The sequence below is a fragment of the Panthera pardus genome, unplaced genomic scaffold (genome assembly GCF_024362965.1).
Source record: "Panthera pardus isolate Hobbes unplaced genomic scaffold, ASM2436296v1 HiC_scaffold_6, whole genome shotgun sequence".
Lineage (NCBI taxonomy): Eukaryota > Metazoa > Chordata > Mammalia > Carnivora > Felidae > Panthera > Panthera pardus.
Genome location: NW_026526991.1, coordinates 59,116,714 through 59,144,165, shown reverse-complemented (window position 1 = coordinate 59,144,165; position 27,452 = coordinate 59,116,714). Strand labels below are relative to the sequence as shown.

The 27,452-nt window shown below is 47.9% G+C and overlaps 1 protein-coding gene and 1 long non-coding RNA gene across 14 annotated transcripts; one reads left to right on the top strand and one right to left on the bottom strand.

Moving 5' to 3' along the window:
• Positions 1 to 212: 212 nt before the first annotated feature.
• Positions 213 to 26,654, top strand: IKZF4 (IKAROS family zinc finger 4). Of its 9 annotated transcripts, none has more exons than XM_053894842.1 (9): positions 213 to 457; positions 8,626 to 8,673; positions 13,982 to 14,075; positions 16,136 to 16,240; positions 17,248 to 17,508; positions 18,180 to 18,347; positions 21,407 to 21,556; positions 22,027 to 22,158; positions 22,781 to 26,654. In XM_053894842.1, exons 2-9 carry the CDS (start codon positions 8,653 to 8,655, stop codon positions 23,539 to 23,541), a joined length of 1,692 nt encoding a protein of 563 aa, XP_053750817.1. In that variant the 5' UTR covers positions 213 to 457; positions 8,626 to 8,652; the 3' UTR covers positions 23,542 to 26,654. The 9 variants fall into 9 exon arrangements, with proteins under 9 accessions (XP_053750817.1, XP_053750816.1, XP_053750819.1 ...); XM_053894841.1 differs by having other exon boundaries at positions 8,623 to 8,673; XM_019454732.2 differs by lacking the exon at positions 213 to 457 and adding an exon at positions 12,078 to 12,227 and having other exon boundaries at positions 8,623 to 8,673.
• Positions 4,815 to 22,144, bottom strand: LOC109270312 (uncharacterized). 5 transcript variants are annotated; one of them, XR_008419447.1, is made up of 6 exons: positions 22,044 to 22,144; positions 21,293 to 21,660; positions 20,073 to 20,579; positions 19,328 to 19,479; positions 14,731 to 18,356; positions 4,815 to 4,972 (listed from the first exon to the last, which is right to left on the bottom strand). It is a non-coding gene; the product is annotated as an uncharacterized LOC109270312 (long non-coding RNA). The 5 variants fall into 5 exon arrangements; XR_008419449.1 differs by lacking the exon at positions 4,815 to 4,972 and having other exon boundaries at positions 14,486 to 18,356; positions 19,308 to 19,479; XR_008419446.1 differs by lacking the exon at positions 4,815 to 4,972 and having other exon boundaries at positions 14,486 to 18,356.
• Positions 26,655 to 27,452: the final 798 nt, after the last annotated feature.

Sequence of the window (27,452 nt, the reverse complement as noted above, 5' to 3'; positions counted from 1 at the left end):
CAGATGCAGGGGCAGTCATCGAGTTACCCTCCGCACGCGACCGCTCCTTTCCGACTTGAAGCTTTCGGCGCTCGGCTACTCTCCCCTAGCTCTTTTTCCTTTCCCCAGCAGTCTCCCTGGCTTGGGGGCGCTCGGTGTTCGGCCACGCCGCCTGTCGCCTGGTAGTGGGACCGGAAGTTGTTCGGGGGAGGGGGGACGGCTCTGGTGGGGGGGGTTGGTGGGGGGGGCCGGTCCCTCCTCAGGTGAAGCCGCTGATGGAGATGGAGCCGCCGCCGCCGCCGCTGAGTGCCCGGGTCCCGGGTCCGGCCCGATTGCCGCCGCCTCAGTGACCCCACTCCCCCCGCACTGGGCCGCCCGGGCCAGAGTGGGGGACCCCCGCCGCCCCGCCCCCCTCTTCCCCAACACCGTCCCCTCTCCCTCACCCCCCCCAGCTTGCGCGCGCGCGGAGCTGCCTCAGGTGAGTGAGGGGCGGGGCTTGGGCGAAGCGCTGGGGGCGGGGCCTCGGTCGCCGGGGGCGGGGCCTGAGGGGCTTGGGCGTGAAGCTAGGGGAGACCCGGACTGGGGGCTGGCGGGAAGAGGGTGGCCGCCTGGGCTGTGGCCCGAGGGGAGGGAGCTGGCCCAGCTAGTGGGGGAGTTAGGCTCGAGGCTCCAAGGTTGAGGGGAAGGTAACGGAGAGCCAAAGGGTCCTAAAAAGGCGGGAGACGGGTCAAGACATCCAGGAGCTGGGTGCGCGAGGCTCCTTGGTGGGGTACCGCTGGGGTAGAACAGAAGAGGGTGAGAAAGGAGAAGCAGAGGGGGTACCTGGGCAAAAAAGCGAGAGGACTGGGGGGGGGGCGGTTTGTCGAGAAGGTTAGAGAGAAGGACATAGGCCTCGGTGGGAAGATCTGGGAGGCAATGAGCAGAATGAGAGAAACAGTAGAGAAGAAACTTAGAGTGCAAGTGGAAAGTGCGGTCTAAGGTACCATGTAGGGTGAGACGTCTAGGGAACCTGAGAAGCAGGGCTGGGAAGGAAGAGATTCACTGCATATGAGTCCTAAGAAAGAAATGTAACAGAGGAAGCCCTGGGTCTGAGGACTCTAAGGAGAGACAGACTTTGGGAAGCAGTTGTAAACTAAAATAGGCCTCCGTGTACCTCTTCGCACAACCCATCCCCAGTTATTTTCTTCCCCCTTGTCCGCTAGAGTTGTAGATTCTCACTTTTGAAATTTTCATTTGACTTCTCTACTTTTTAATTTTTTCAAATTTTTAATGTTTATTTTATTTTTGAGAGAGAGAGGGAGACAGAGGATCTCAGTCAGGCTCTGTGCTGACAACAGAGAACCCAATGCAGGGCTCGAACTCATGAACCACAAGATCATGACCTGAGCCAAAGTCCCCTGCTTAACCAACTGAACCATCCAGGTGCCCCGCTTTTTAAATTTTTTTAATCGTGACTGGTCCTGTCATGAGGACCAGTTGGAGTCCTGTCATGAGTTGGGTTTTAATGGAACACAGATCTTTAGGTATAAGATGTTTAGGAAATAAAGTACCCCATTTCTTTCTCCAGGGTCAAGAATTTACTAACTCTGCTTCCAGGAAGATTTGATGCATTACCAACTATATTGTGTCAAGTTTTGCATACCTTCTTTCATTTCAGTCCTTTCTCTCATAAGCAAAACTGCCAACTGTTGTGACTCGTACAGATCCCCCACTGACATGTTTCATAGCCCCACCTGTTTCCCAGTCTACCCCGCCTGAACCCTTAAAGCATCAGTGGTGAGCTTAGAAAGTTTCTGACTCACTCACATATCAACGCTAGGCCTTCCATTATCAAGGCCAAGCAGAAGACCATTTGAGGCCAGGGCACCTGGGTGGCTCAGTTGGTTAATTGTCCCACTTGGGCTCAGGTCATGATCTCACAGTCTGTGGGTTTGACCCCCGAATCAGGCTCTGTGCTGACAGCTTGGAGCCTGCTTTGGATTCTCTGTCTCCCTCTCTCTCTCTCTCTCTCTCTCTGCTCTCCCCTGCTCATGCTCTCTCTCTCTCTCTCTCAAAAATAAATAAACGTTAAAAAAATGTATAATAAAAAAACATTGAGGCCTGCTGTTTCCCCTTACTGCTATTTGTTCACTTTATCTGTGTGAAGGTACATGTTGATATTCTTAGGAAGCATTAAAAACAGGTGTCTGACTACCTAATAATTCCACCTAAGATAACTGTGATTCTGAGGACAAGACCAGGACAAGTCCAAATCAAACAATCGTTGAAATTGTAGCTTCTTGTTTGGTAGAAGTATCTCCTCATTGGTCTGTCAGTAGTTCAGTTAATATTGCTTTGTGGTGTAGGGAACTTCAGCCTTGCCTGAACACCCGAAAGCCAGAGAATCCAGACAGCTCCCTGGATCATGAGAATAGTCAGAAGAGTGGCTCATGAGATAAAAACAAAGTCTTAAAAGGAGAAAATTTAAAAAAATAAAATAAGAAAATAGTGTAGCCATTGGGAAGCAGGATAGATCTCACTGGAGCTTCTAGGGTGGGTCCCAGGTGGTGGGAGCTGCCCTCAATTTGGCAGGGTCGGAATTATATCTTGCCCTAGTCAATAGATGCTGATGTCTCAAGCACAGAATATAATGTCTTTGTTGCCCACTGAGTGCAGGTAGTTCAGTTGTAGCTTCTGGGCAATCCCCTTCCTCTTAGTAGGTTAAGGGCAAAGCATGTTTTGGGACTTGGCTCAGAAAGAAGTCCTGACTTTTTTCCAGTGAAAATGCAACTGAACATTTCTTCTTTATTTTCTCCTAGTTTAAATCTGCAGCTTGTACTTCCCAGTGTGGGAGGAACATTATCCCACCTTTTACCTCCTACTAACATCCACAAAGAAATTATTTTCTCCCAAACAGGCCATCTTTTTTCCTTCAACATACACACAAAATAACCAAGGAAAAATGAAGACAAATTATTGTAGGGCAGGTATTTCTGGGCTCATTTTACTCTACAAGAACAAATAAGAATGTGGAGCTCTGTGGGTGTAGACAATGCTACAGGCAGAGGGACTCTCTTTCTTTGTTGGTGTCATGACCCTGCCTAAAGAAGGCTCTGAATTCCCAGCTGTTTGATTTGCCTCCTTCTCAGAAGAGTTGTAGATTCTGTATTGGAAACAGGGAGATAATTTCAAGGTTTATCTGACGAAAGCATCTAAGAAAGGATAGTGCTGATATGAATGGCCTGTCCCCTCCTACCCCACCAGTGGGAGTGGCATCAACCTTGTAGACTCTGCTGGAATACATATGCTGGTGTAATCCTTGAGCCAAGGAGCTCTGTTTCTACCTTAAAGAGACCTAGTAAGGGCCTAGGTTGGCATTTCCCTCAGGCTCATAATCTCTAAAAAGAGACATGGGAGGGAGAGGATTATTTTTTCTTCCATCCATAAACCAGTGTTTCTAGTTTAAGGATTTAAGCCACAAGATGCAGACCCCCAAACTTTTCATTTCAACATCCGAGAAAGAAGGTAAGCATGGGTGGTCCCAAACCTTCCCACTGTGGCAAAATTTAACTTTGGGCTGTAGTAGAAAGACTGGTTACCAGACTGATAACCTGGGTTCTATTTGGTCTTAATTCTGTCACTAACCAGATAGGTGACTCAGCTTAGTTTCTTCTTCTGTTAAAAAACAAGAGATTGGAGATCATCTCTCAACTCCATTCTAGCTGCAAGATTCCCCAGGTCCTACAACATTCCTGCCCTAGGCCCTCCACAAGAAGAGAGGCTTACTTGTCAGGGCAAGATTCTTTGTTAGCAGAGGAGCCTGAAAATATCTGTCCCGCCCAAACAACAGTGAGCCCTTTTGATCAGCATGCATTAGAGACTTCTGGTCAGGACTGCCACCAAAGGCAATTGTTCCCATCTCTTCCCCCTTTTTGCTACTCTATACCAGTCAGGATAGTTCACTGAACCTTCCACATAATTTCAAAGTTCACTTGAGCTAACTTTGTTAGGGGCATCTTTGGCTTCAAAACTAATTATTAAGAAACTCAAATCGAACACTGCTGGCCTACTTTTCTCACCTTTACCCAAACATACAGTTGAATAGCAGTGACTTTGTGGGGCCTTTCTATAAACACAGGGCTCAAATACTTCAGGGTATACCACAAACCCAGAGAGTATCAGCTCGTGCGCATCACCTAGTGATTTACCTGTTTAGTTTAGCCCCTCCATAGTTTCTTAAGTCCTAAAATGAGACATGGGAGGGGTACGATTGTTTCTCCTCCCACCTATAAACCTTAGCCTTCTCTCTCTTCTGCAGTCTACGTGGGGAGGACAGGGAAGCGCAAAGAACAAGAGAAAATATTCATCCTTCTGAGATCTAAAAGGAGACAATGAGGTGATATTTTCCCACTCCCCAGACGTTGTGTTTCCAGCTCATACCCCTTCTTTTTTTAGAGACTGGTCATTCCTAGGATTACCTGGGAATTCATCCCCTCAGCACTGCTCCCCAAGCACTTGGATAATGAAGCTGAGCTGTCTTCGTCTGTCTTATATGTAGACAGAAGGTCATCATCTACAGCCTGGTGAAAAAAATGAGTCAGACCTTTCTGCTATAAAGACAGACACATGAGCTGAGAAAAGGTTGGTGGGTTTCCTTCAGAGAGTACTGGGTTGACCCAAAGATCATTTCAGAGCTGCAGATTGCTCAATGTCAAGGTCTGTTTCCTGGAAAGGGTCACGTAGTCAGGCTGCAGACAATGCCTTATTCCATCTCTTCCCTCAACCATTTACTTCTTTCCTGTCCCCAGTTATGCAAAGCCCTGATAGACCACAGAACCAGCTATGTGACTCCAACATGTTTTTGTGTCGCTTTCATTCAGTTCATGGAGGTACAGACAGGAGAGGATGATGCTGTGGGTTTGGTTTACTTGCAGTACCTGAACTGCTCACTCCCATGCAGGTGAAAAGTTCTGTCTTGCTAATAATCACCGGGCTACACTTCAGGTCCCAGGTCCTAAGAGAGACCAGAGAAAAGATTGCTACTCTCTGCTGCAGTTCCGGAACAATAACCAAAAGGATGGCACAAATCCTTGCCACTCTCTCCACCTCCACTTTCTCTCCCAACAATATCCTCCTTGCTACCTTTCTACACACTAGACCACATGGAGTATATTTTAAATTCCAATTTTGGAGTGTCACTGGATCAAACAGGATTCTTTGAAGGATTTGAAGAGCTTTAAATACTTGTGATATCCATCTTATTTCAGGCTTTCAGAGCTACCACATACAGAAAACTTGACTTTCTGACATTTTTGTCACCCAATAGTGAAAGCCGTGGGGATGTTTTTGTGGAGATGAGAAGCTGGGGGTGGTAGCTGATGCCTGACCTGCCCCTGGAAGTCAGACTTTGGATTGGTCATGACCTGGTACTTGTCTGGAAGTGTGGTGGGAAATCTTCTGTCTAAAAGGAATGTCCATTCCTGCCCATTCCTGTTCAAATGTGATACTGTGTTGATGGGAGAAAGCCAGGGCCATGGAGGACTCTTGTTACAGTGCCAAGTGGATTCAAAAGAACAGGGAAGAAAACCTTTGTCTCCGGAGGTTACAATGACCAACCTTTCCTCCCTCACAGAGACGCTTCCTTTTGAATTAGGAGACTAGCTATTTCTAGTTGCTTTGTATTCAGCTCACTGAATTGAATTTACAGTACATATGTGCCTACCTCCATCACTGAATGATGCCTATGTTGCTATAAAGCCGGTTTCTTTCCAAGATCTTTGAGCCAAACCTGTCTTGTGTAACTAACTTCTCTCTTTTTATGCCTCCTCCCCCTGCGGTATGTCTCCAATTGGCAGTGCCTAATTTGACCCAGTTCCTCTAAGGAGACACTAAGATCTGCCTGCCTGGCCAGGCAGGGGAGGAAGTGCTTTGAAGGGCGGGGAGTGGGAAGGTTGGGAGGGATGTGCTGCCTGGAGACTTGAACAAACAGTGAAGTACATCTACTGATTTGCTTCTGGCTCTCAGAGCACCAAGATTGGGAACAGCAGAATCTCGATCCCCTCTCACTTCCAGGGTTACCAACTTGGCATGTAGACCTGTTAGAGGCAGCCAAATGCTGATTTTGCCCAAGATGTGTCATGGAGCACCTGTTAAGAGCAATTAAGAAGCAGAAGAGCTCAGTTTACTGCTAGGAACAAAGTCCAACTCAGAAAACAACTCCTTCAGACCCTTCTGGAAATTGTTTTGGGACCATTTGGGCAGGTGTCCAAGAATGAGATGTACTTCCTGAGCCAGTGCTAGCTGAATGCTATGCTTCAACTGTTTTGCCTACCTAGTGCTTATCTAGCCCCTGGTTCCTTCGTGTTCTCTCTCTCTGTCTCTGTCTCTCTCTCTCTCACACACATACACACACCACACACACATTACATTAATATATTTCTCCCTGTAGAGCCTGCTCTACTTTTTCCTCCTTTTTAAGTAACAGACCCCACTCCCACGGAGGTCATACCAAAGGAAAAGATGCCTTAATTGATGTTAGAACCAGGGGAAAGCAAGAAGATCCATGAAGGCCTTGAGTATTCTGACTTTCCAAAAGAAACAAGACAGTGGGGCACCTGGGTGGCTCGGTCGGTTAAGGGGCCGACTTTGGCTCAGGTCATGATCTCACAGTTTGTGGGTTTGAGCCCTGGGTCGGGCTCTGTGCTGACAGCTCAGAGCCTGGAGCCTGCTTCAGATTCTGTGTCTCTCTCTCTCTGCCCTTGCCCTGCTTGTTCTCTCTCTCTCTCTCTCTCTCTCAAAAATAAACATTAAAAAAAATCTATTTTAAATAAAAGAAACAAGATGGTTTAATGGGAAGAGCACAGCTCAGGAGAACTGTGTTCTTTTCTTTTGTTTTGTTCCAGTCTCACCATGAGCCCAGAGACAAGTAACGTCACTGCTCTGAGCCTCAGTTTCTCCAAGCAGAAAATGGAGGAAATCTTGCCCATTCTTGCTTCTCCTGTTTGTGTGCATGTGTGCGTATGTGTAGGGAAGTCACATGTGGCATCTTAGCTCTGCAGTTTTGAAAAATCCTAAAAGGCAATTATGGAGCTAATGATTCAGAAATGAGAGGGGCCCCATGAGTACCAGACCGCCCTTCCTCATTCTTTGAATCTCTGACCACCACAGTTCTATGGCTAGTTCCAGGGGGTATGAGTTTGCTAACCACTGTGGACTTGGGCTCTTCTAATCATTACCCCTAAGGGAACCTTCAAGGAACCACTTATTATTGTGGCTTGGTCTAGCAGTCTGATCCCAAAGCTGAGACCATCTCAGGGAGGATGTGAAGAAAAGAAGAACTGAAAATAAATTTAGATAAATTTTTCTTCCACACCCAGGTTTCCTGGGTGAGACTAGGACTCTCTGATGAAATCTAAGGCAGAGCTGCTTTGTGAAGTGAAGGAAAGCCCATGTTTCAGGCTTTGTCTTGAGACTTTTCAGAAGAGTATGATGTCTCTCGGCGCAAGAGTGACCTGGGGGAAGGGGGAGACAGGGTAATAGATACTTTTCCCCTGTGCATCCTCCAGAGTCCCCGATCCTTGCCTCTAACAGTATAGTATTACAAGCAAACCAAATTTCCATCCATCCACCTCAGAGAGATTCTTCAAAGAGACAGGAATCCTGGTGGCAGCTCCAACTGTTTCCTTTCCCCACTCTTGCGCCCTCAAATCTGCCCCTGGAGTATTTATTTTTCATTAGGTGACTGGTGAAATCAATTTTGGAGGTATGTAAATTTCTACCAAAGAGATTTATTTTTTCTTCCTCCCACAGGCTCCTAAAGAGAGAATTCATTGCAACAAATTATCACTTTTAATTGTTCTCAGTTCTTGATTTGTTTAATACTCTACTGCCAATTACTGCTTGCTTCTGTCAAATAGACTAACCTGCATTTTAAATTCAGGGTTCCCACCCTAAAAAATAAAATAAAATAAAATAAAATAAAATAAAATAAAATAAAATAAAATAAAGTAAAGTAAAATAAAATAAAATAAAATAAAATAAAATAAAATAAAATAAAATAATAAAAAAAATAAAATAAAATAAAACATAGCAACGTAAGTGACAAGAATATGGGGAGAAGCCACTTGAAGATTTAATTTGTTTATTATACCTTCAGTAGTGGACTCCACTGAACCTGAGGTGGGCTGCTCTCCTCCATATTTACCTTCCTGTCCCCCACCCTCCCCCACATACCCCCCCCCAAAAAAAAGAATCCCCTGAGACAGAATCCTGTTTCTTCCTTTTATTACTACCCCATCCTCAAGGTACAGAGCTTCTATGGAGCTGGTTTCTGTGCCTCCAGAAAGCTGGGCTGTAACCTGTCTCCTTTCCCACAGCATCAGCTCCACCTACAGGAGGAGGGGTCTACTCTCAAAACAACACAACCAGGACCATTCTGGAGTAAGACATTGTTTCCACTTCGGAGGCTGGGGAAGCCTGTAGAAGTTGTGGGTTGGACAAGACCCTGGGGTCTGTAAGTCAGGGTACATTGTCTTTCTCATCAGGACAAAGTATGAGGTTTTTCATCTTTAGGATAGGGTCAGAACACACTTGCTAATTCCAGAATGTTAGAAACCTCCTCCCTTCCCAGATCTGCCTTCTGATAGCAGCTATTTTCTCTTTCAGCAGACTCTAAGATGGATATAGAAGACTGCAATGGCCGCTCCTATATGTCTGGTATGCCCTCTTGTGCATTCTGTTTGTAAGGGGCTGGGAGCAGACACTCGCCTGTGGAGCAGAGTGGAGAGCCTTCAGCCTAGCACAGGACCTCTGAGTGCCCCAGTCGTCACAGAGCTGCCACTCATGCTTGGTTTGCTTGGTAGTGTGCATCTATTTTGGTCATTTTACATTCCCTAAATAGTGATTCTCTTCCCAGACTTCTTGGAGGATAAGGGTAGGGGAAGGGAATAGGAGGGGAATACGAGTGGAGACTAATAGAGAGGAATGATTTAAAAGTAAAGAGATTGAAGGAAGATGTGATTCCTTCTCCTGTTCTCTGAGGTCACCAGCCAAACAGGATATTCTATCCCAGCCAGGTAGACAGTGGAGCAGCGTTTCAAACCTCAGAGGCCTGCAGGAGCCAGTTGGGTATGTAAATGAGTGAACTGGGTTGGGATAATGAGCCGAAGAGAATGTGGGGACTGTCATGGACAGAGAACACATGTCCTACCTCAAGGAGCAACTGCTCCTCGGTGTCCACCAGTTACTGCCATGCCAGAATGTGTATCTGGTGTGGCCAAAACTTCCAATTTTTCAACAGAATTCAGAAATCCATATTTTATGTGAAATGTCTCCATTTTAGAATAATGACTCAATATTTTTAAAAAATGTTCCATGGAGCAAGCCAAACTTATCTATGGGCTGAATTCAGCCAGTGGGCCAACAACGAAGAGCCTTTGAAGGAGCGATATAGAGCCCACTTCTCATTTCCCCCAGTCCTTTGTCATGGTCATAACATGCTATGGCTTTTCATACCTGCCAAATACTCTTACTGAGGCAGAAGAGATCACTGCTTATACTACAAACGGCTTTTAGAGATATGAGAGTAATCAGGGTCCTCTCAGAATTTAACAACAAGGTGAAAAAAAAATGCGGAATTTTATCTGGCCCCCTCTCTGAAGGTGCAGAAAAGGGCCTAAGACAGAGTTTGTCTCTAAGATGCCAGGACTCCTTTTTTGGATCATTAGAATGTCAGGGCAGGGAATGATTATAAGAGATAAGGGGAGCCAGATTTGGGTTTTGACATGATGAGTATGCCCATCAGAAATCCAAGCACCATTGTAGAAATGACCCATAGCATTTTATTTTTTATACCCTGAAGTGGGACCAATGGAATTATGGGTACATTCAAAGATGATAGCTAGGTGGGTCAGACACACATATAAGAGTCATTGGCAGCACGTGGGTAACATAAGGTAAGACATTGACTCTGACCCCTTTCTTATTTAAGGGGGAAGGAGTTGGAATGGATTAAGGCATTCGATACCTGCCACACGCTGGACACAGTGACAGGGATCAAGTGGACTGATTTAATTGAAAGAGATTTTGTTGGAACTAAAATCATGGCCCTTCTGAGGAACCACCCAGTCCTTCTATCTCCTGCTCAGTTAGGCCTACTCAGAAAACCACTACTGAGCAACAACCACACTCAGGACGCTGTTTTATTGCTGGGGAACACTCAGATAAAAACCAGTCCCTGCCCTAATGTAGGTAAATGAGAAACTGAGAAAGTGGCTGGGGAAATATCCCATGGAGCTCTGTCTCTGGAGAATGCTGGATATTAGAGGAAAGCCCCTAGGGTGGTTGCTTCACTGTGCTATGAAACCAAATTTTCCCCGCTTTCAGCGGGTTGACATTTCCTAGACAAGAGAAGCCTCTGCACAGCATAGTTTTTGAATGGAAGTAGAGGCCAGAAACCCCTCATCTGTGTTTCGAGAATTCTAGGTGCCAGCAGCCACCTTAAAGAGAAGGAAAAGGGAAAGCCAAGGCTAACATTAGTTCTGAAAAGTAGCCCCCGCAGGAATGGGTATGTCTGAGACAGTCCATGTGAGGGGCATCTGAGAGTCTCTAAATGACCCATCTCTCCTGGGCCAATATGCAAGCAGTGGGAAAGGCTGCTGTGTAGACCCCTCCTAAAGCACACTTTGGCCCTTCAAGGTCATCACAGCTCTTCTGTCTTCATACCAGGTGGCCTTCCCTCACCTGGCCACTTGATGAAGGGAGTATCTCTCCTGTTCTTTAAAGAGATTTTCCCACCTCACAGATCCTGATTCAGAAAATCCAGCTTCTCTCCCTTTGTCTCTTTCTAAAGGTGCAAGTCAGTCCCTCCTGAGGGAGAGAGGGAAGAGAAGGGATCCACTAACTTACCACACAGATTTTCTCCCCACCTCCATTCCCTGTCTTTCAGGGGAAACTGAGTTGCTCAAACCCAGCTCATGCAATTAATTGACTGAGCAGTGCTTTTCACAAGTTTTCTGGGACTGTGAACTGTTTAAGGGAACCTTCGAAAGGGATCCAGGGGTAGGCAGCCCAAAGTTTCACAGCCCCTCCCACCCCCAAATTCTTGGAATCAGAAAATCTAGTCTCCAAAGTAGGTCAGCACGTCAGTGAGCAGCTCCTCTGGAAGGGAAGGGAGCAGAGGCCTTGTCTTGATAGAAGGCGGATTCATCCAGGGCTGTCGGCTGCCCAGGCCCCAGGGGCACAGGAGGGAGGGGAGTGGAGGTGGGGAGAAGATACCAGGATTTTGCCTGGGATCTGAAAAGCCTCAGGGCCACAGAGCAACACTAGCCTGAGACCAGACTGCTGGGCCTTCTCGCTGCTGGGAAGGAGGGGGCTGTCAGTCCCCAGATCTAAAGAGCAACCTCCCTCCTGGAGGAGGAGGGAAAAGAGGGAATCTGAGTGCCTGAGTTTAGTGGGGGAGGGGCTTTCTGACGATCTGAGAGCCTTGAAGCTGCCCCATGTCCTGGGCCCCATGACCTCTGGGGCCTTGGCTTCCCCAGCTGGCAGAGGATTGGGCCTTCCCTGGGGGCCCCCCTTTCTCCCTCCCACCCTGAGGGCCCATCCATCTCTCTCTCTCTCTCTCTTGCACACACTCTTGCCTCTCTCAGGCATTTGTTGTGCAGTTCCTCTTTGTCTGCTGGGCACGAGGGCAACGGCATCTGCCTCCCCCTCCCTGTGCACACCCCCCCACCCCCACCCCTTTACTGGCTTGGGAAAGGGATGCTGTAGCCTAGCATCCCCCCCACCAGACACACATATACATTCTCTCCAGCCCCCTCCCCAAGCACATCCAAGCGTGCTCTCGCTTGCTCTCTCTCTCCCTCTCTCCCTCTCTCTCCCTCTCTCTCCCTCTCTCTCCCTCTCTCCCTCTCTCTCCCTCTCTCTCCCTCTCTCCCTCTGCCTCTCTCTCTCTCTCTCTCTCTCTCTCTCTCTCTCTCTCTCTCTCTCACACACACACACACACACACACACACACTCACACACATACACCCTGGGCTGAGCTCTTCTTGTTGGCTGCAGCCGTGGGCCCCTGCTCACCGTGCCGCTGCCTGCGAAATGACGGCGGTTCCCCTCACTTCCAGGAATCCACGCTTCCTGGAAGGTGAGTGGCTGGGCTCACCCCTGCCTGCCACCGAGACGCAGACATGCACACACCACCCGCACTCCCTCGCCGTTTCCAAGGCGGCGGCCGCGTTCGCACCCCAGGGTCTCACCGGCAAGGGAAGGATAATGTAAGTTCAGGCAGAAGGTGGCTAGTGGAGGGGGAAGGGGGGTGCCGGGGCTAGGGAGCCAATTCAGTAACAACTCCCAAGCCTGAGGAGAGGGAAAGGATGGGGGCTGTGTGTGTGTGTGTGTGTGTGTGTGTGTGTGTGTGTGTGGCGGGGGAGGGGGCGTTCCTCCTTACACTTGCGGAGGATGGGAAGGGTGTTTGGTGTTGCTAAGCAAAGACTGCGACTTGGACAGTGGGAGATTGTGGTGACATCTTGATTAGGCCTTGGGGACAGATGTAGAGCTGCCCTGGGTGAAATGACGAGACAGGCCTGGGTGGGAATGGGTAATAGAATCTAGGTAAAGAGGAGCCTTGGCAGCAGAAGCCTCAGCCTCGAGCAGAGAGATCCGAGGGCCCTCAGCCTCTTCCCCACAATAGAGCTGGGGATGGGCGTCTTTCTTTGCTCCTGTACCCACTGTTCCCTGCTAGCAGGCTAGCAGGCTAGCATCCTGCCACCCTGGAGCCCATGGTCAAGACAGGGAAAGCAGTTAGGATAAGATTCCTTGCTGATAAGTGTGGAGGTTCTTAGACCTCATGGCTGTTCCCTAGAGGCAACCACTCTTTGAAGGGATCAGGAAGGGCAGCAGGAGTGGAGGGCTTGTCTCCTTCAGCATGTGAAACACATTTAGCTGGTGGGACCTTGCCCCATTTCCTCTCTCTCCCTCCTGTTTTTCTGCCCCATACCCGCCTCCTTGTTCCTCTGATGTCAACCTCATGATTTGGCTTTGCCCTCTGGGGGTTCAGCCAATCTATGATGACTTTGACCAAGAAAATTTATCTGAGACCTGAGAGTGGCCTTAATTCTTGGCTTTGACAGTCTGGGGTTTCTTGGGAGTCCCAGGCATTTGAAGTTCCCTCACTGGGGTTTCTGGGACTGACAGAGGAACTGCTGAACTTCCTAAATCTGACTCTAGTCCCCTTCACCCTCCGGCTAGAACTCAAAATCCCAGGGTCCCCATAAAGACTTTCTGACCCCTAAAACAGATTCATTTTTACGTATTAGTGCCACAAAAGTAGACTTGAACCTGTTTTCCCTCTTACCTTTATCCTAGGGAGGGCAATGGCATCTAAGACCCACTCAGACTAACGGTGTGACTGTGGAGGCACCTACTCTTCCTCCTGTTCCCAGGCCTTAATAAGGAAGGGACAAAGGATATTTTCCTCTTAATGTCCCTAAATATTCCTTTAAGCATATTTTCCCCATATGTCAAGCCCAGTAGGCTGGGACTAGAGATGGATTTCCAGCAAGTTCACTCATTGTTTTAGGGTCCAGGGCTCAGCACCAGGGCCCAGAACTCAGTTCTTCCCCCATTACAAATATCAAGTGATTTAGGGCAAGTTAGCACTAATGTCTGAAAAGGAACAAGGAGACACTCCTTTTAGCCCTTTTAACCATAGTAAACCCTACACTCTGTTAAAGGACGTATTGTAAAACTGGGTCTGAGTCTACACGTCTCAACCCACAACTCCTGAGATGCTTACTTTGATGATATGCGTGTGGTTCTGACTTGGGCAACTTTTCTAGATAACCATGGTTCATCTAAAGAGCCCCAGCTGGGAAAACTGAAAATGCCATAAGGCATTTTCTATAGATAGTGAACAAATTTTCCTCAGGCTTTGATGGGCTAGAATGGGGGAAATGGGACTTTTAGAAGAGGATATGAATGGGAAATGGTCCCAAAGTCCTGAGTGGTTGTTTTCTTCCCACTGACCAAGCTGGAGAGGGATCCCTCAGGAGGGTGTGTTCCGGATTTCTTGCCTCAGGCCCAAGACTCCAACCATTTTATAATGGAATCTTTATTTTGTGAAAGTAAGTATGTACATAGCTGGGAAATTGGGTAAAGTACTAATAGGTGGACTTTAGGGATGAATTTTAGGGTTTGTCTCTCTCTCTCTCTCTCTCTCTCTCTTCCATATTTAGGCTTGTGTGTACGCATCCATGCATGTTCATGTTAGCAGATAATGTAGAAGGCTATGGGTGTGTTTACCCCCGTAGGTATGTTCTCTTTATGTGTATCTACATGTGTGATATATGTCTGTGTTTCTGTGTGTGTTTACCTACTTGTATGTTTTTTTTGTTTGTTTGTTTTTGTGGATTTTTTTACCTATAAATTTGTGCAAAAGATTGCGGGGAGGAGGGATTTTTTTTTTTTTAAAGACATGATTCATATCTTCAGATATGTTAACTAATTTTTAAAGACATAACCAAACTCTCAAAACTCATTTTTACAAAGCAATTTATCAACAAGTTAACAATGAATATATTGAGAATAAACTTATGTCACTGTCAAGGGAACATCAAGTAGTATTTAGGTATTTGGAATCATATCAGATTGGAGGCTTTCTAGAGTAGTCAAATTTTTACTGATTTCAGAAGAGAAGATCTAATGGGCCCAACTCTCCTCTGCTGAAACAATGACTCTCAACTGGCTGTGTAGAGGGTGGCTAAGGACATGAGTGCTTACTGTTTATGTTCCATCCGGGTTCCACCACTACCAGCTATGTCACCTTGGACAAGTAACACAGCCTCTTTTGTGCCTCAGTTTTCTCATCTGAAAAATTAAGACAATATTGGCACCTGCTTCAACAGGGTTGTTCACATAAAGTGCACAGAACAATACCTGGCACAAAATAAGCACTCAATAACACTCAATAAGTGTTAGCAGCTGTCATTATGGTCACTTTTATTATCATTAGACTCAGGGACAATTCCAGCTGCCCTTCCTACAGATCCCGAACCTGGGTGCTGGGGGCTCCGGAGAGGAACAATAGGGAAGAACATCTGTCCTGAACCACCTCCCTTTTGAGGCCCCCATTTTCCTCTCCACCCTGGCCCACCCAGCCTCAGCCTTCCTTCCTGTAGATGTCAGGCAGTGATGCTCTTCCCCTCAGGCCTAGAAAAGGGTAGGGTGAACAAGATGCAGCCACTGAGCTTGCAGAAGTCAGCACTGGGCACCAGGCTGACAAGGGCACAAGGTGATGAGGGAGCATAAGTTAAGCTGAGGACAAAGTACAAGCTAGCCTCCTGGGCCACTCCCCCCCACCCCAGGTGGAATATATGTGCTATTCCTCAGACACTCCTGGCTACCCAAGAACAAAGGAAAGGGGCTTAAGTGCTTACCATGGTGATGTGGGAAACAAAGGCAAATGAAAAATTAAATTCCCTTACTGCCTACAGCCCATTGACAAGTCCTTGAAACAGGCAGAGTGACCTTCCTCTAGAGCTCACCTGCCTCGATGATGACACTTTGCTATGGGCAAAAGAGAATCTTAGCTTAACATTATCCCAACCCCCAGGATCCTGTAAGTCTACTTTAACATATAAAAATTCCTTTGGAAACTTCCTTTATCTCAACTCCCCCAAGATATATGCTGGCAATCATACCCCAAGCTTATGGTCCTCTGATATACATCTGAAGGGTCTCATGATTGAGATTTTACTAAATGGTAATAAATGGCATTTTCCTAACAGTATCTGGCCCCTTGAAGTCCTGGAAAGCTTGCTTCCAAAATTCCTTGGAGACTTACTCTGTCCCTAACCCCCTCCCAATCTGAGGGTATATAATCAGTTACCCGTAGCAACCCCAGTGCAGCTCTTCCTGCCCACGGGTCCTGTCCCCGTGCTTTCATAAAATCACCTTTTTGCACCAAAGACGTCTTCAAGAATTCTTTCTTGGCCGTCAGCTCTGGACCACCCCACCATCACCCCAAAACTTCATCACAAGGTATGGTGCTGAACGTATAACACTGCCTTGTACATGGCTACAAGATGAGTGTTTGCAAAGCATAACAGAATTTTGAAAAGGTGAGGCAATGGACAGTAAAAGGCCCGGCTGCAGCTTCACCTGTCCTCTTATTCTCTCCTCCAAGGTAGCGGGGACTCATCTCTGGAGAAGGAGTTCCTTGGGGCCCCGGTGGGGCCCTCGGTGAGCACCCCCAACAGCCAGCACTCTTCTCCCAGCCGCTCCCTCAGTGGTAAGTGCAATCTCCTGCCCTGCCCTGGCACTAGGCACCCTGTTTGTGTTTGGCCCTCAGTTCACCCTCCACTGGCAGCCATTTCCCCATTGCTGCCTCCCTCTGGTTTCCTGCATACAGCCTCTAAAACACTAAGGAGTTCAGCATCTAGGGTCCTTCTGACTTCTGGAAGGAGAGTGGTCTCTGCCAGATAAGGGTAGAATTAAAAGAAGCACGGGTGGGATTAAGCTAAAGTCTCCAAAGAGAAACCCTGGAGTTGGACAAGCAAGGACATAGGAATGGTCACAAGCTAGAGTCAGACAGGAAACAGAGATGAGAGGGATCTCCTCATCACCACCAACCCAGCCCCACCCCCATTCTCCTGCCCGGACAGGGTCCCCATTACTGCCTCTTCTAGCTGGCCCTAGATCTGTGACATTCTCTAAATGGTTGGAATAGCCAGGAATGTAGGTCAGAGCTAGAGCCAAAGCTTACTCCTCAGTGGCTCCTCCCTCCTTCATCCCCCTCTCCAGATTTTAATGGAGGGGAGTAGAGGGGGTTCACTCTTATGGGGAGGGAGGATAATGTGAGCCATGTCTGTCTTCCAGTTTTGCTCTCTCTTTAGCCTGCCGTCTCTTTGGTCTTCTAGGACCATTTTCCCGCCACTGTTACTTGCTGGCTTCCTGCCCAGGGCCAAGCCAGACGTCTTTCTTTATGACAAGAGAGTGGAGAAAAAGGCTCTCCTTAGCCTCCTCCTCTCCCCAGTGGGACAGAAGACATCCAATGTACCCCAACTTCTTTCTCTTGAAGCCTATTTGCCTGGGTGGTGAGATAGAAGGAAAAGGTTGTTTCAGGTCCCAGCAGGAGTGCCATATCACCACCAAGGATACCGAGGGTATTGGCCACTTTTAAAGCCCACGTGTCTCAGGGCCGGGAGAAAGCCTTCTGGACATTGGGAGTGACATTCTGGTCTGCGGGCAGGTTCCCCCTTTGCCTGTCTCTGTCCTAAACACCATCCCACCCTTCAGCCAACTCCATCAAGGTGGAGATGTACAGCGATGAGGAGTCGAGCAGACTGCTGGGGCCAGATGAGCGGCTCCTAGAAAAGGACGACAGTGTGATCGTGGAAGACTCGTTGTCAGAGCCCCTGGGCTACTGTGATGGAAGTGGGCCAGAGCCTCACTCCCCCGGGGGCATCCGGCTGCCCAATGGCAAGCTCAAATGTGATGTCTGCGGGATGGTCTGTATCGGACCCAATGTGCTCATGGTGCATAAGCGCAGCCACACGGGTGAGTAAGCCAGGGGGTTGAGGAGGAGCTCCCAGGGTAGGCTGGAAAGGCAGAGGCCCACAATGCAGTGGGACAGCCTCAGAAAGGGAAGAGTCTCTCCCAGCACATTTTCTAGCCAATGAAAGAAAGGGGGGATGGCGTTTGGATTCCCTCCACACTGTACTTCTTTGGCACTCTCATCAGCTGTTGTTATAAAGAAAAGCTGGTATTTTTCTCAGGAGGTGAGGGAGAGGTAGATGTAGCCTCCGGATGAATCCTACAGCCCAACAGGGGTAGGACCCTGTTTGGGCCCTGTTGATTTAGACAAACAAACATACACAAACAAAGAAAAGGAAAACAAAAGCCTCTTCTCAGCTTTCTCAGCCTTTGGGCTCCAGGGGCAGAGTGGGTCTTATAAGGCTCAGTTTTGGGTTAATGATCTTTTGGCCCAGAGTTCCAGGCCTGGTGCCCTTTGCCCTGCCATTCATCCTGATCCACACCTTCCCAGGGTAAGGCTCTTCCCAAGAGAATCTTTAGAAAGCAGGAATTTCCTGTGCGTGCCACAGCTCTGCCTCTCAGTAATTGTTCTGAGCACCGTCCCTTAGGCAGGGTGGGGCAGAGGGTGACAGAAGAGGTTCAGCCTTCAAAATTCCTCACATGCAGTCCTCAGAGATCTGTTCTTTCTCTTGCAGGTGAAAGGCCCTTCCACTGCAACCAGTGTGGCGCCTCCTTCACCCAGAAGGGGAACCTGCTGCGCCACATCAAACTTCACTCTGGGGAGAAGCCTTTCAAATGTCCCTTCTGTAACTACGCCTGCCGCCGGCGCGATGCTCTCACTGGCCACCTCCGGACACACTCGGGTCAGTTACCTATTTAGGGGGAAGGAAGAGTGGGACCTCAGTACACCCAGAAAATAGAGCTCAGTGACCTCTCTGACATTTGGGGAGTTACAGTGTCTGTCACTGAGGAGGGCAGAGCACTCACAGAGCAGATAGGGCCCTGCCTCTCTCACCCCTCGTCTGGGCAGCAGGGCCCCATGGGGAATTTGGGGGACTCTTTGGTGAGGTATTTTACATCTGCCACACTGTGACTTGGAGCAAAAGGAGCAGGGGTGATTTTCTTGGCTCTTAACAGTCACTCGCCCTTTGTTTTTTAAAGTTTCGTGCTAATGCCAGAACCATCTGTGCCTTGTCACCCCCCACACACACACACATACTTCTAAGCATCAGGAAAACCCTTCCTCATACTCCCCTGTGCTTGAGGCCCCACACTCATCACCATCATCACCTCCCTCCAGAATACCAGATGTCTCGGACAACCACTGTCTGTCCTCTCCTTTACTTCCTACTGGTTCCTGAAAATAGCCGTGGTCCTCCAAACTGGGAGAAAGGTAGCCTAGGAAAAACCTCTGTTCCCCATCCCAAGAGGTTGTCACCTTCCCAGAGGCAAGAACAAGTCATGAGGGTGTCTAGAGGGTAGTGTTTGGATCAGTGCCAGTGAACCAGACTACCCGGGTTTCCTACCCCAGCCAAGACTGTTTGAGTCAACATCTGTCTGAATCAGCTGGACAGATAGCACTTTTGAAGCATCTTACTAAATTTTAAGTTTTTGACTTGGCCTTGTGAAGAGGCCGGGAGTCACGCTGGCAGGAAGGAGGAGCTCAAGAGTGGGGAAAGGCTGGAAGAAGGGCAGAGGGAAAAAATTAGTAGGATTTGTCCTTGGAAATGTTCCTTGCTATTTTTCTCTTTTCCTAAACTCTCTCAGGCCAGGATGTAAGGGGACAGAGCAATCACCTCATCACCCTTTTCCCAGCCACCTACCGTGTTCTAGGTTCTCTCACCTTGGAGGTGAGTAGAGAAACAGGGAGAAAGGTCATCGTTGATTCAGGCTTTATAATCCACAAAGCATTTTGCTTGTCTTTTCATGTGATCCTCATCACGACTCTAAGGTAGATGACATTATCCTTGTTTTGCTGACAAGGATACTGAAACTCTGGGGGAGAAAGAAAGGAAGAAAAAAAAAGATTTGCTGGTCACAGAGCTATCCTGCAGCCTTCCTGGACCCCTATAAATGTTCTGTGTCAAAGAATCCTACTCCTTTTCCTCAGAAAAGGGGCGGCTCCCCCTGCTGGTTTGGAACAAGGATGGCTTCTCCCTAGAATTCTTGAACCAATAGCAATGAGGCCAGCTGGGTAAATTTTGGATGTTGTTCTGTAGGAGACTTACTAGGGACAGAATTAGACACAGGTATACCACTGGGTCCCATCTCTGTGATATGCTTTCTGTTATAACCCACACCATAATGAAAAAAGGGGCTCCTCTCCCAGATGTTAAACCATTTCCCCCAAAGTCTTGAGTGGACAGGGACCATGGCATTCACCTCATCTCCCAAATACTAGGATTTACAGAGCAAGGTCAAAATGGCATTAGACTGATTGAATCAAGGCCCAGTTTATGGGTGTGTGTGTGTGTGTGTGTGTGTGTGTGTGTGTAAGGGCCACGCGGCTAGTATTACCAGCCTCCTGGAGACACCTCCTATCTTCCTGCTCAATAGTAGCAAGATACATAAAATAAAATATACAGTACCTTGTTTCTCTCACTTTCCTTCTCCTGTCACAAATATCATCTCTCAAAAGTTGTCTTTAAATGAAGTGTCCATCTTAGTTTTCCTGACTTCTTCAGTAGAAACAAAATCTTCTTTTTTTTCTTTAAGTAATCTGTACAGTCACCATGAGGCTTGAACTCACAACACTGAGATGAAGGGTCGCATGCTCTCCCAACTAAGCCAGCCAGACACCCCAGAAAAAATCTTTATAACTTGTTCTTTATTTAAAAAAAAATTTTAAAGGCCCTCAAAGTTGTTGTTTCTCTTCCTTTTACTCATCTCCTTTATTCTCCTCTCTGTCCTTTTATTCTTTTTCTCTTCTCGGAATTTCTCTATCAGTGATAGTTGTTTTGGGGCTCTCTTGGTATCTCAGTGTAGAGAGACAGAAAAATAAGCAGTAGAGGTGCCTGGCTGGCTCAGCTGGTGAAGCATGTGACTCTTGATCTTGGGGCTGTAAGTTCTAGCCCCAGATTACTTAAAAATAAAATCTGAAAGAAAGGAAGAAAGAAAGAGAGGGAGAGAGAGAGAGGGAGACAGGAAGGGAGGGAGGGAGGGAGGAAGGAAGAAAGAAAGAGAGGGGGAAAGGGAGGGCGGGGGGGCGGAGGGAGGAAGGGAGGAAGAAAGAGAGGGGGAAAGGGAGGGAGGGAGGAAGGAAGGAAGGAAGAAAGAAAGAAAAAGAAAGAAAGAAAGAAAGAAAGAAAGAAAGAAAGAAAGAAAGAAAGAGGAAGAAAAGCAGTAAAACTAGGCTAAGGATGGAGGTAAAAGTATAAGTAAAGGTCAGTGAGAACTGTCCCTCCCCCCATTGACAGATCTAAGGGCTCTCATTTCTGTTACCCCAGGTCACCAATTTCCCTCAAACCGAAGCAGATAACTCATAAGCAAAAAATCCCCTTGTCTGATAAACAGCACTTACACCCGCTTGCCACATGGAAAGGTTAAACCACAGTCTGGGCCCCAGAATCTGAGACCCTGGGGTGGGGCCAGCCTGCCTACCAGGGACGATCCCCTACAAAGTCCCTGGGTCCTCCCTTCCGTTTTTAGCAGCAGTTTGGCCATCGTGAGGCCCACCAGCAGTCCAAAGCTATATGACCTGGCTCGCCTCTGTCCTCCCATAGCTGCGCACTGGCCCTCTTCTCCACAGTTTGGTTATCTGTCCATGCTTGCAGCTGGAGTCAGGGAAGGAAAGACAAGCCGAACTCACCTGAGTGACATCCCTTCCTCCTCAAGCCCATGAGCCTTTGCTCCTGGATGGTTTTGTAGAGCCAGGGTACAGGAAGAAGTAACTCATGCCATCCGTCTCCTGTCTCCTCCACAGTCTCCTCTCCCACGGTGGGCAAGCCCTACAAGTGTAACTACTGTGGCCGGAGCTACAAACAGCAGAGTACCCTGGAGGAGCACAAAGAGCGGTGCCACAACTACCTACAGAGTCTCAGCACTGAAGCCCAAGCTCTGGCTGGCCAAGCAGGTAGGGCTGTAGGCAGGCCTGTGGGGGAGTTGAGGGCTGGGTCAGAGGGAGTGCAGGACCAGGATGATTCCAGCATCTACCCCCTCTTCACAAAGGGATGCGATCTGTGGAAAAAGGACAGTTACCTCAGTAAATCTGCCAAGCCCTCCAGTCGGTGCAAAGCCCTGTGGTAGGTGCTGCAGGGAGATCCAGGGGTCAGAGAGGATTTGATCTATGTCCTCAGTGTAATGGGAGAGAGAAAACACAAGGAAGTATAAAATCAAGGGTCACATGTACATAATTGTCCTTAAGTTACTTGAAATGTTGCTAGGATGAGCTGTGGATGGGCGGGGAGTGAGCAGAACCTAGTTTTCCAGGTATCGGGTATGACCTTCCTTGGCTACCGACCTGCTGATTTTCTCCAGGCAAAGGCTGCTGGGCTAATGCTACCCCCATTCAGCTATTACTTGTCTCCACCTCCTTCCCCCCAGGTGATGAGATACGTGACCTGGAGATGGTGCCAGACTCCATGTTGCACTCATCCTCTGAGCGGCCAACCTTCATTGATCGGCTGGCCAACAGCCTCACCAAACGCAAGCGTTCCACCCCCCAGAAGTTCGTAGGTAAGAATCCTGTTGGAGAGAAGACATCAGCTTTAAGCCACAGCTCATCTAAATCTGAGCTCTGGTAGCCATTTGACCAGCTAGGTCTGGAGATTTGATTTGGAAAAGTGGTCTGGTAGTCTCTGGTGCTCAGAAAACATCCCCAGAGAACAGGAGGGGAGTGAAGAGGGAGAAGGTACCTCAGGAGGGTGGAGAGGGGTCAGTGTTGAGGGGTCTCGTGGTAGTTGTAAGAGGAAGGGGTCAGGGAGCTCAGGTTCTTCCAGGTTTTGAGAATAGCAAGGACTTCAGCCTGTGGGAACTGAGAGAATGACTCTTAGTGTCAGAGGGAGGAGGTGTGAGTGTGGGGTCCACCCATCTGGCCTTGATGGCCTTGTTCACTCTCTAGCTTTATAAAGAGTAATGAAGGAAGTTTTAAAGATCAGTGGGCTGGGACTGAGTCCTTCCCTAAGATTATAGCCTGGAGTTGGGGAGTGGCCCCAAAGAGGACCTGACCTTGAGGGAAGTAAATGAGGGGTGGTAAATAATATTACAGCCATCCCCATGGTAAGAAAACAAAGAAGTAATCCTGGAGGAGCTTGGGAATTCTCCAAACCCAGCTCTGCTGAGGTCCTCTTCTCCACAGGTGAAAAGCAGATGCGTTTCAGCCTCTCAGACATCCCCTATGATGTGAACTCGGGTGGCTATGAGAAGGATGTGGAGTTGGTAGCACATCATGGCCTGGAGCCTGGCTTTGGAGGTTCTCTGGCCTTTGTGGGGGCAGAGCATCTGCGTCCCCTCCGCCTTCCACCTACCAATTGCATCTCAGAACTCACACCCGTCATCAGTTCTGTCTACACCCAGATGCAGCCCCTCCCCGGCCGACTGGAGCTTCCAGGGTCCCGAGAAGCAGGTGAGGGACCCGAGGACCTGGCCGATGGAGGTCCCCTCCTCTACCGGGCCCGAGGCCCCCTGACCGACCCTGGGGCATCCCCCAGCAATGGCTGCCAGGACTCCACAGATACAGAGAGCAACCACGAAGATCGGGTTGGGGGGGTGGTATCCCTCCCTCAGGGTCCCCCACCCCAGCCACCTCCCACCATTGTGGTGGGCCGGCCCAGTCCTGCCTACGCCAAAGAGGACCCCAAGCCGCAGGAGGGGTTACTACGGGGCACCCCAGGCCCCTCCAAGGAAGTGCTCCGGGTGGTGGGCGAGAGTGGTGAGCCCGTGAAAGCCTTCAAGTGTGAGCACTGCCGAATCCTTTTTCTGGACCATGTCATGTTCACCATCCACATGGGCTGCCATGGCTTCAGAGACCCTTTCGAGTGTAACATCTGTGGTTACCACAGCCAGGACCGGTACGAATTCTCTTCTCACATTGTCCGGGGGGAGCACAAGGTGGGCTAGCCACCTGCTGCCCTCCCCTCAGTCCGCCACTCCACTGCCCTGCCTACACGAGTCTAGCTCTGTCCCCACTACATCCCAAGGAGTTTTGCTCGGTAGCCCCCACCACTGGCTACCTGACTTCATACTTGACCCTGACCCCTCTTCACCTATTCTCCTCTACCCTGACTGATTTAAGCATTGTGATGAAACAGGCTTTTTTGCTTACATTTCTCCTTTTCCTCTTCTCCTCTCATCCCAGCATATTCAGAGTTATTTATTAATACAATTTGTGGATGTTTCTTTTGCTTTTTTCTCTTAACTTGTATCAGTCGCTTGCCACTCCCCCCACCCTCCTGCCCACAGTCCCTTGCCACTTTAGACCTCATTTTTTTTTTCTTTGATCCAGCTTTCTCTAACAGCCCTAGGGGTAGGAAGCTCCTCTTAGTCCTAAGAGTTCTGAGCTTCTTGTGTTAAGTCCTCACCTTTTGCTTTATCTGATTCTTCAGTTTTGATGCTGATAGCTCCCTCTGGCCCTCCGTTTGCTCTGTGGCATTATATCTCCTCTCTGGGACCCTCCAACCTGGTACTCCATACCTCTTGTGCCCTCTCACTTTAGGCAGCTTGCACTATGCTTGAAAAAATGAAGCTTTCCTCATTTGGAAGTAGGAGGGGCTGAAGAAATTCTCCCCAGGCACTGTGGGACTGAGGGTCCTCTTGATGTTCCCCTAGTAACGTGAGTTCCCCAAAGCCCACATTCGGGAATCTCCCTCTGGGATGTGATCTATCTCTTCTCTCCTCAAACAACCCCCAACACAGCTACTCTCTTCAACCTCCTCGTCTACTCAGTGGTGGTTTTTCTCTCCTTGGAGTGCCCCAATTTTATATTCTCAGGGGCCAAGGCTAGGTCTGCAATCCTGTCTCTGACACGTTGGGAGCCACAGGTGCCTAATTGGGAACCAGGGCATGGGAAGGGGGTGGTTTAAAATTCTTCTCTTTCTCTTCCACCTCTAAACTTCTTCACTCTAGTGACCTTCCTAGGCTCTCAGGGGCTCCTACAGTCCTTGTCCTATGAGAAACTAGTGGGTTGCTGCCTGATGACAAGGGGCATCTCAACCCCTCAGTCATGCTGCCTTCTTCTTCTCCCCACAACCCCCTGCAAGATTCACCCTCATTCCCAGGCTTCTGGGCCCTGTTCTTAAGATCAGTGGCAGGGAGAAAAGGGTGTCTCTTTTCTCTCTTCTAATTTTCAGTATAACCAAAAAATTATCCCAGGATGAGGAAGGGCATTTGCCCCTCACCTTATTCCATTCTTGTCCCGGCAAGAATGGGATGGGCACAACTGAACTGGGGGTCATCCTTTACTGCCCCCTTCTATACTCAGTTCCCAGATGTAGGGCAGGAGGGGGCACTCTCCTCCTGGCTACAGCAGAGACCCCCTGGCTTTTTGGGTAACCTAGTTAGTGAGAAGGGGGCAGGAGGAGATAGCTCTACTGCAAGTGGAGGTCTCTTTCTACAAGCGTTTTCTGCCCCCAGGCCACAGCTATCCCATTCTCTGCTTCCTTGAGATTCAAACCAAAGGCTGTTTTTCTATATTTAAAGAAAAAAAGAAAAAAAAGAAAGTAAAAACCAAACACAACACCTCACAAGTTGTAACGCTTGGTCCTCTCTCTCTCTCCTTTTCTCTTCCCTTCCATCTTTCTTTCCATATGTCCTTTCCTTATTGGCTCTTTTGCCTCCTACTTTTCTCACTCCCTATCAGGGATAATTTAGGGGGATGGTGAAGGGTTGGCTAAGGAACAGACCCTGGGATTGGGGCTCCAAAGGGCTCTAAGAAGAGTCTACCTTACCCTCTTATGGGAAGGGAGACCCTAGAAAAACTTCTCTTTTTCCTCCTTTTTCTCCCCCATTATGTAGTCTCCCTGAGAGAACCAGATTGTCAGGAAGGGCCATTGTGGGTTGATTGTTCCTCCCAATGTAGCAATAAACAGATGCTGCCAAGGGCAGAGGATGGGGGAGTTAACTGGAAGGAGAGTGGTCTCTAGATAAGGGGAGAGTCTTCTCAACAGCACCCTAGGGAACTGGCTCCTTGTTTCAGGATGGCAGCAGAGCTGAGATTAATATCTAGGGTTCTCCTCAACTGTTCTGGTTATTGAGCCCCTTCCTGTTAAACTTACCCCTCACCACCTCTTCTGCGTCTGCTGTGTACTTGGTGACACCTCATAAGGACTAGTCCCTTCTGAGGTATCAGAGCCTTAGGGTGCCCCCATCCCCTCCCCCAGTCAGCTCTGGCACCTGTAACCTCCTGGAACATGAAGGACTATGCTCTGAGGCTATACTCTGAGCCCATGAGAGCAGAGACTGGAAGGGCAAGACCAGGTGCTAAGGAGGGGAGAGAAGGGCACTCTGTCTCTCTCCAGACCATCACTGCACTTTAACCAGGGTCTTAGGTACAAAATCCTACTTTCCAGAGCCTTCCAACTCTGGAACCTCAAACATCCTCATGCTCTCTCCCAGCTCCTTTTGCATAAAAAAAAAAAAAAAAAAAAAAAGTAAAGAAAAAGAAAAAAAAAACCCACATTGAAACCCACATGGAGAAAAGAGGTGTTTTCCTTTTATACTGATATTCAAAACCAACACCACACACAAAAAATTTCTAAATAGACACTTTTCCAGACCTTTGTTTTTTTTGTGTCAGTGTCCAAGCTGTGGATGGGATTTTGTAATACTTCCAGCAGCTTCTTTCTTTGTGTACATAATATATATATATATTATATATATTTTTAATCAGAAGTTATGAAGAACAAAAAGAAAAAAAAATAAAACACAGAAGCAAGTGCAATACCACCTCTCTTCTCTTTCTCTCCCAGGGTTTCATTTGTAGCCTATGCTTGGTGTCTCCTTGGACCGTACCCTTTCACCTCCTCCTCTTCCTTTGGTTTCCTCCAACCCCCTTTTTTAAAGAGTTTTTCTCCTTTCTCAAGGGGAGTTAAACTAGCTTTTGAGACTTATTGCAAAGCATTTTGTATATGTAATATATTGTAAGTAAATATTTGTGTAACGGAGATATACTACTGTAAGTTTTGTACTGTACTGGCTGAAGGTCTGTTATAAATAAACATGAGTAATTTAACACCCTTGGTTGTTTTTGTAGACTTCCTTTGCTGTAACTTTCTGCTGGGAGGAAGGGGGGCCTCCTTGCTGTATATTGTACTAACTACTAAACGTTTTGAAGGTGAACAAGTCTAAGACTAAGAGGAAGCCAAATAAGAATGCTCAAGTTGTTCCCACAGAAGAACAGATTTTTCGACCTACCGTGGGAAGTGGAGATTTTCCTACCAGGAGTGCCTTCAGGATAGAGAAAGCCCAGCTTGCCTATCCGTCCAAAGTAGAGATTCATCAAACATTTGTAGAGTACCTACTATATGCAAAACACATTACATGCCTAGGGAGATACAAGTTACAATAATATGAGAGATTAAAACAATAGGATCTACCACTTCCTGAGCATCTCATAAATGCCAAGCGCTGTGCCAAGTATTCATTTAATAGTAGAAACCACCTACAAATAAATGATCCATCATTACTAGTGAAGAAATAAAAACCCAGAAGAGAATAAATAACTTGTCCGAGACTCATCAGCCAATAAATGTCAAAACCCAGATTTGAACCCAGGAGTGTGTAACTCCAAAGTCTGTGTCCATACCTTTATGCCAGGGAATGCAGCCACTGAAACTCCTAGGTTATAAAAATCCAAAGAAAAGCCAAGATAGGAACATTAACTTGATTCTTAAATCTTAATTATTTTCTGTCCCCTTCACGCTGCACTTTTTTCTGTTTTATCTCACTGCCAATCCATACACTAACGTCTGCCTTCTGTTTTCCATGAGACTATATTGAAGTGAAAATTGAAGACACTTCCATCTAAAGTCTAT

Excerpts from the sequence above, each read along its gene's own strand:
- IKZF4 (XM_019454732.2), top strand. The coding sequence starts at position 12,141 with ATGCACACACCACCCGCACTCCCTCGCCGTTTCCAAGGCGGCGGCCGC. Across the intron at positions 16,241-17,247 it reads TCCCAGCCGCTCCCTCAGTG|CCAACTCCATCAAGGTGGAG; the intron begins GTAAGTGCAATC and ends CCCACCCTTCAG. Across the intron at positions 22,159-22,780 it reads CACCCCCCAGAAGTTCGTAG|GTGAAAAGCAGATGCGTTTC; the intron begins GTAAGAATCCTG and ends TCTTCTCCACAG.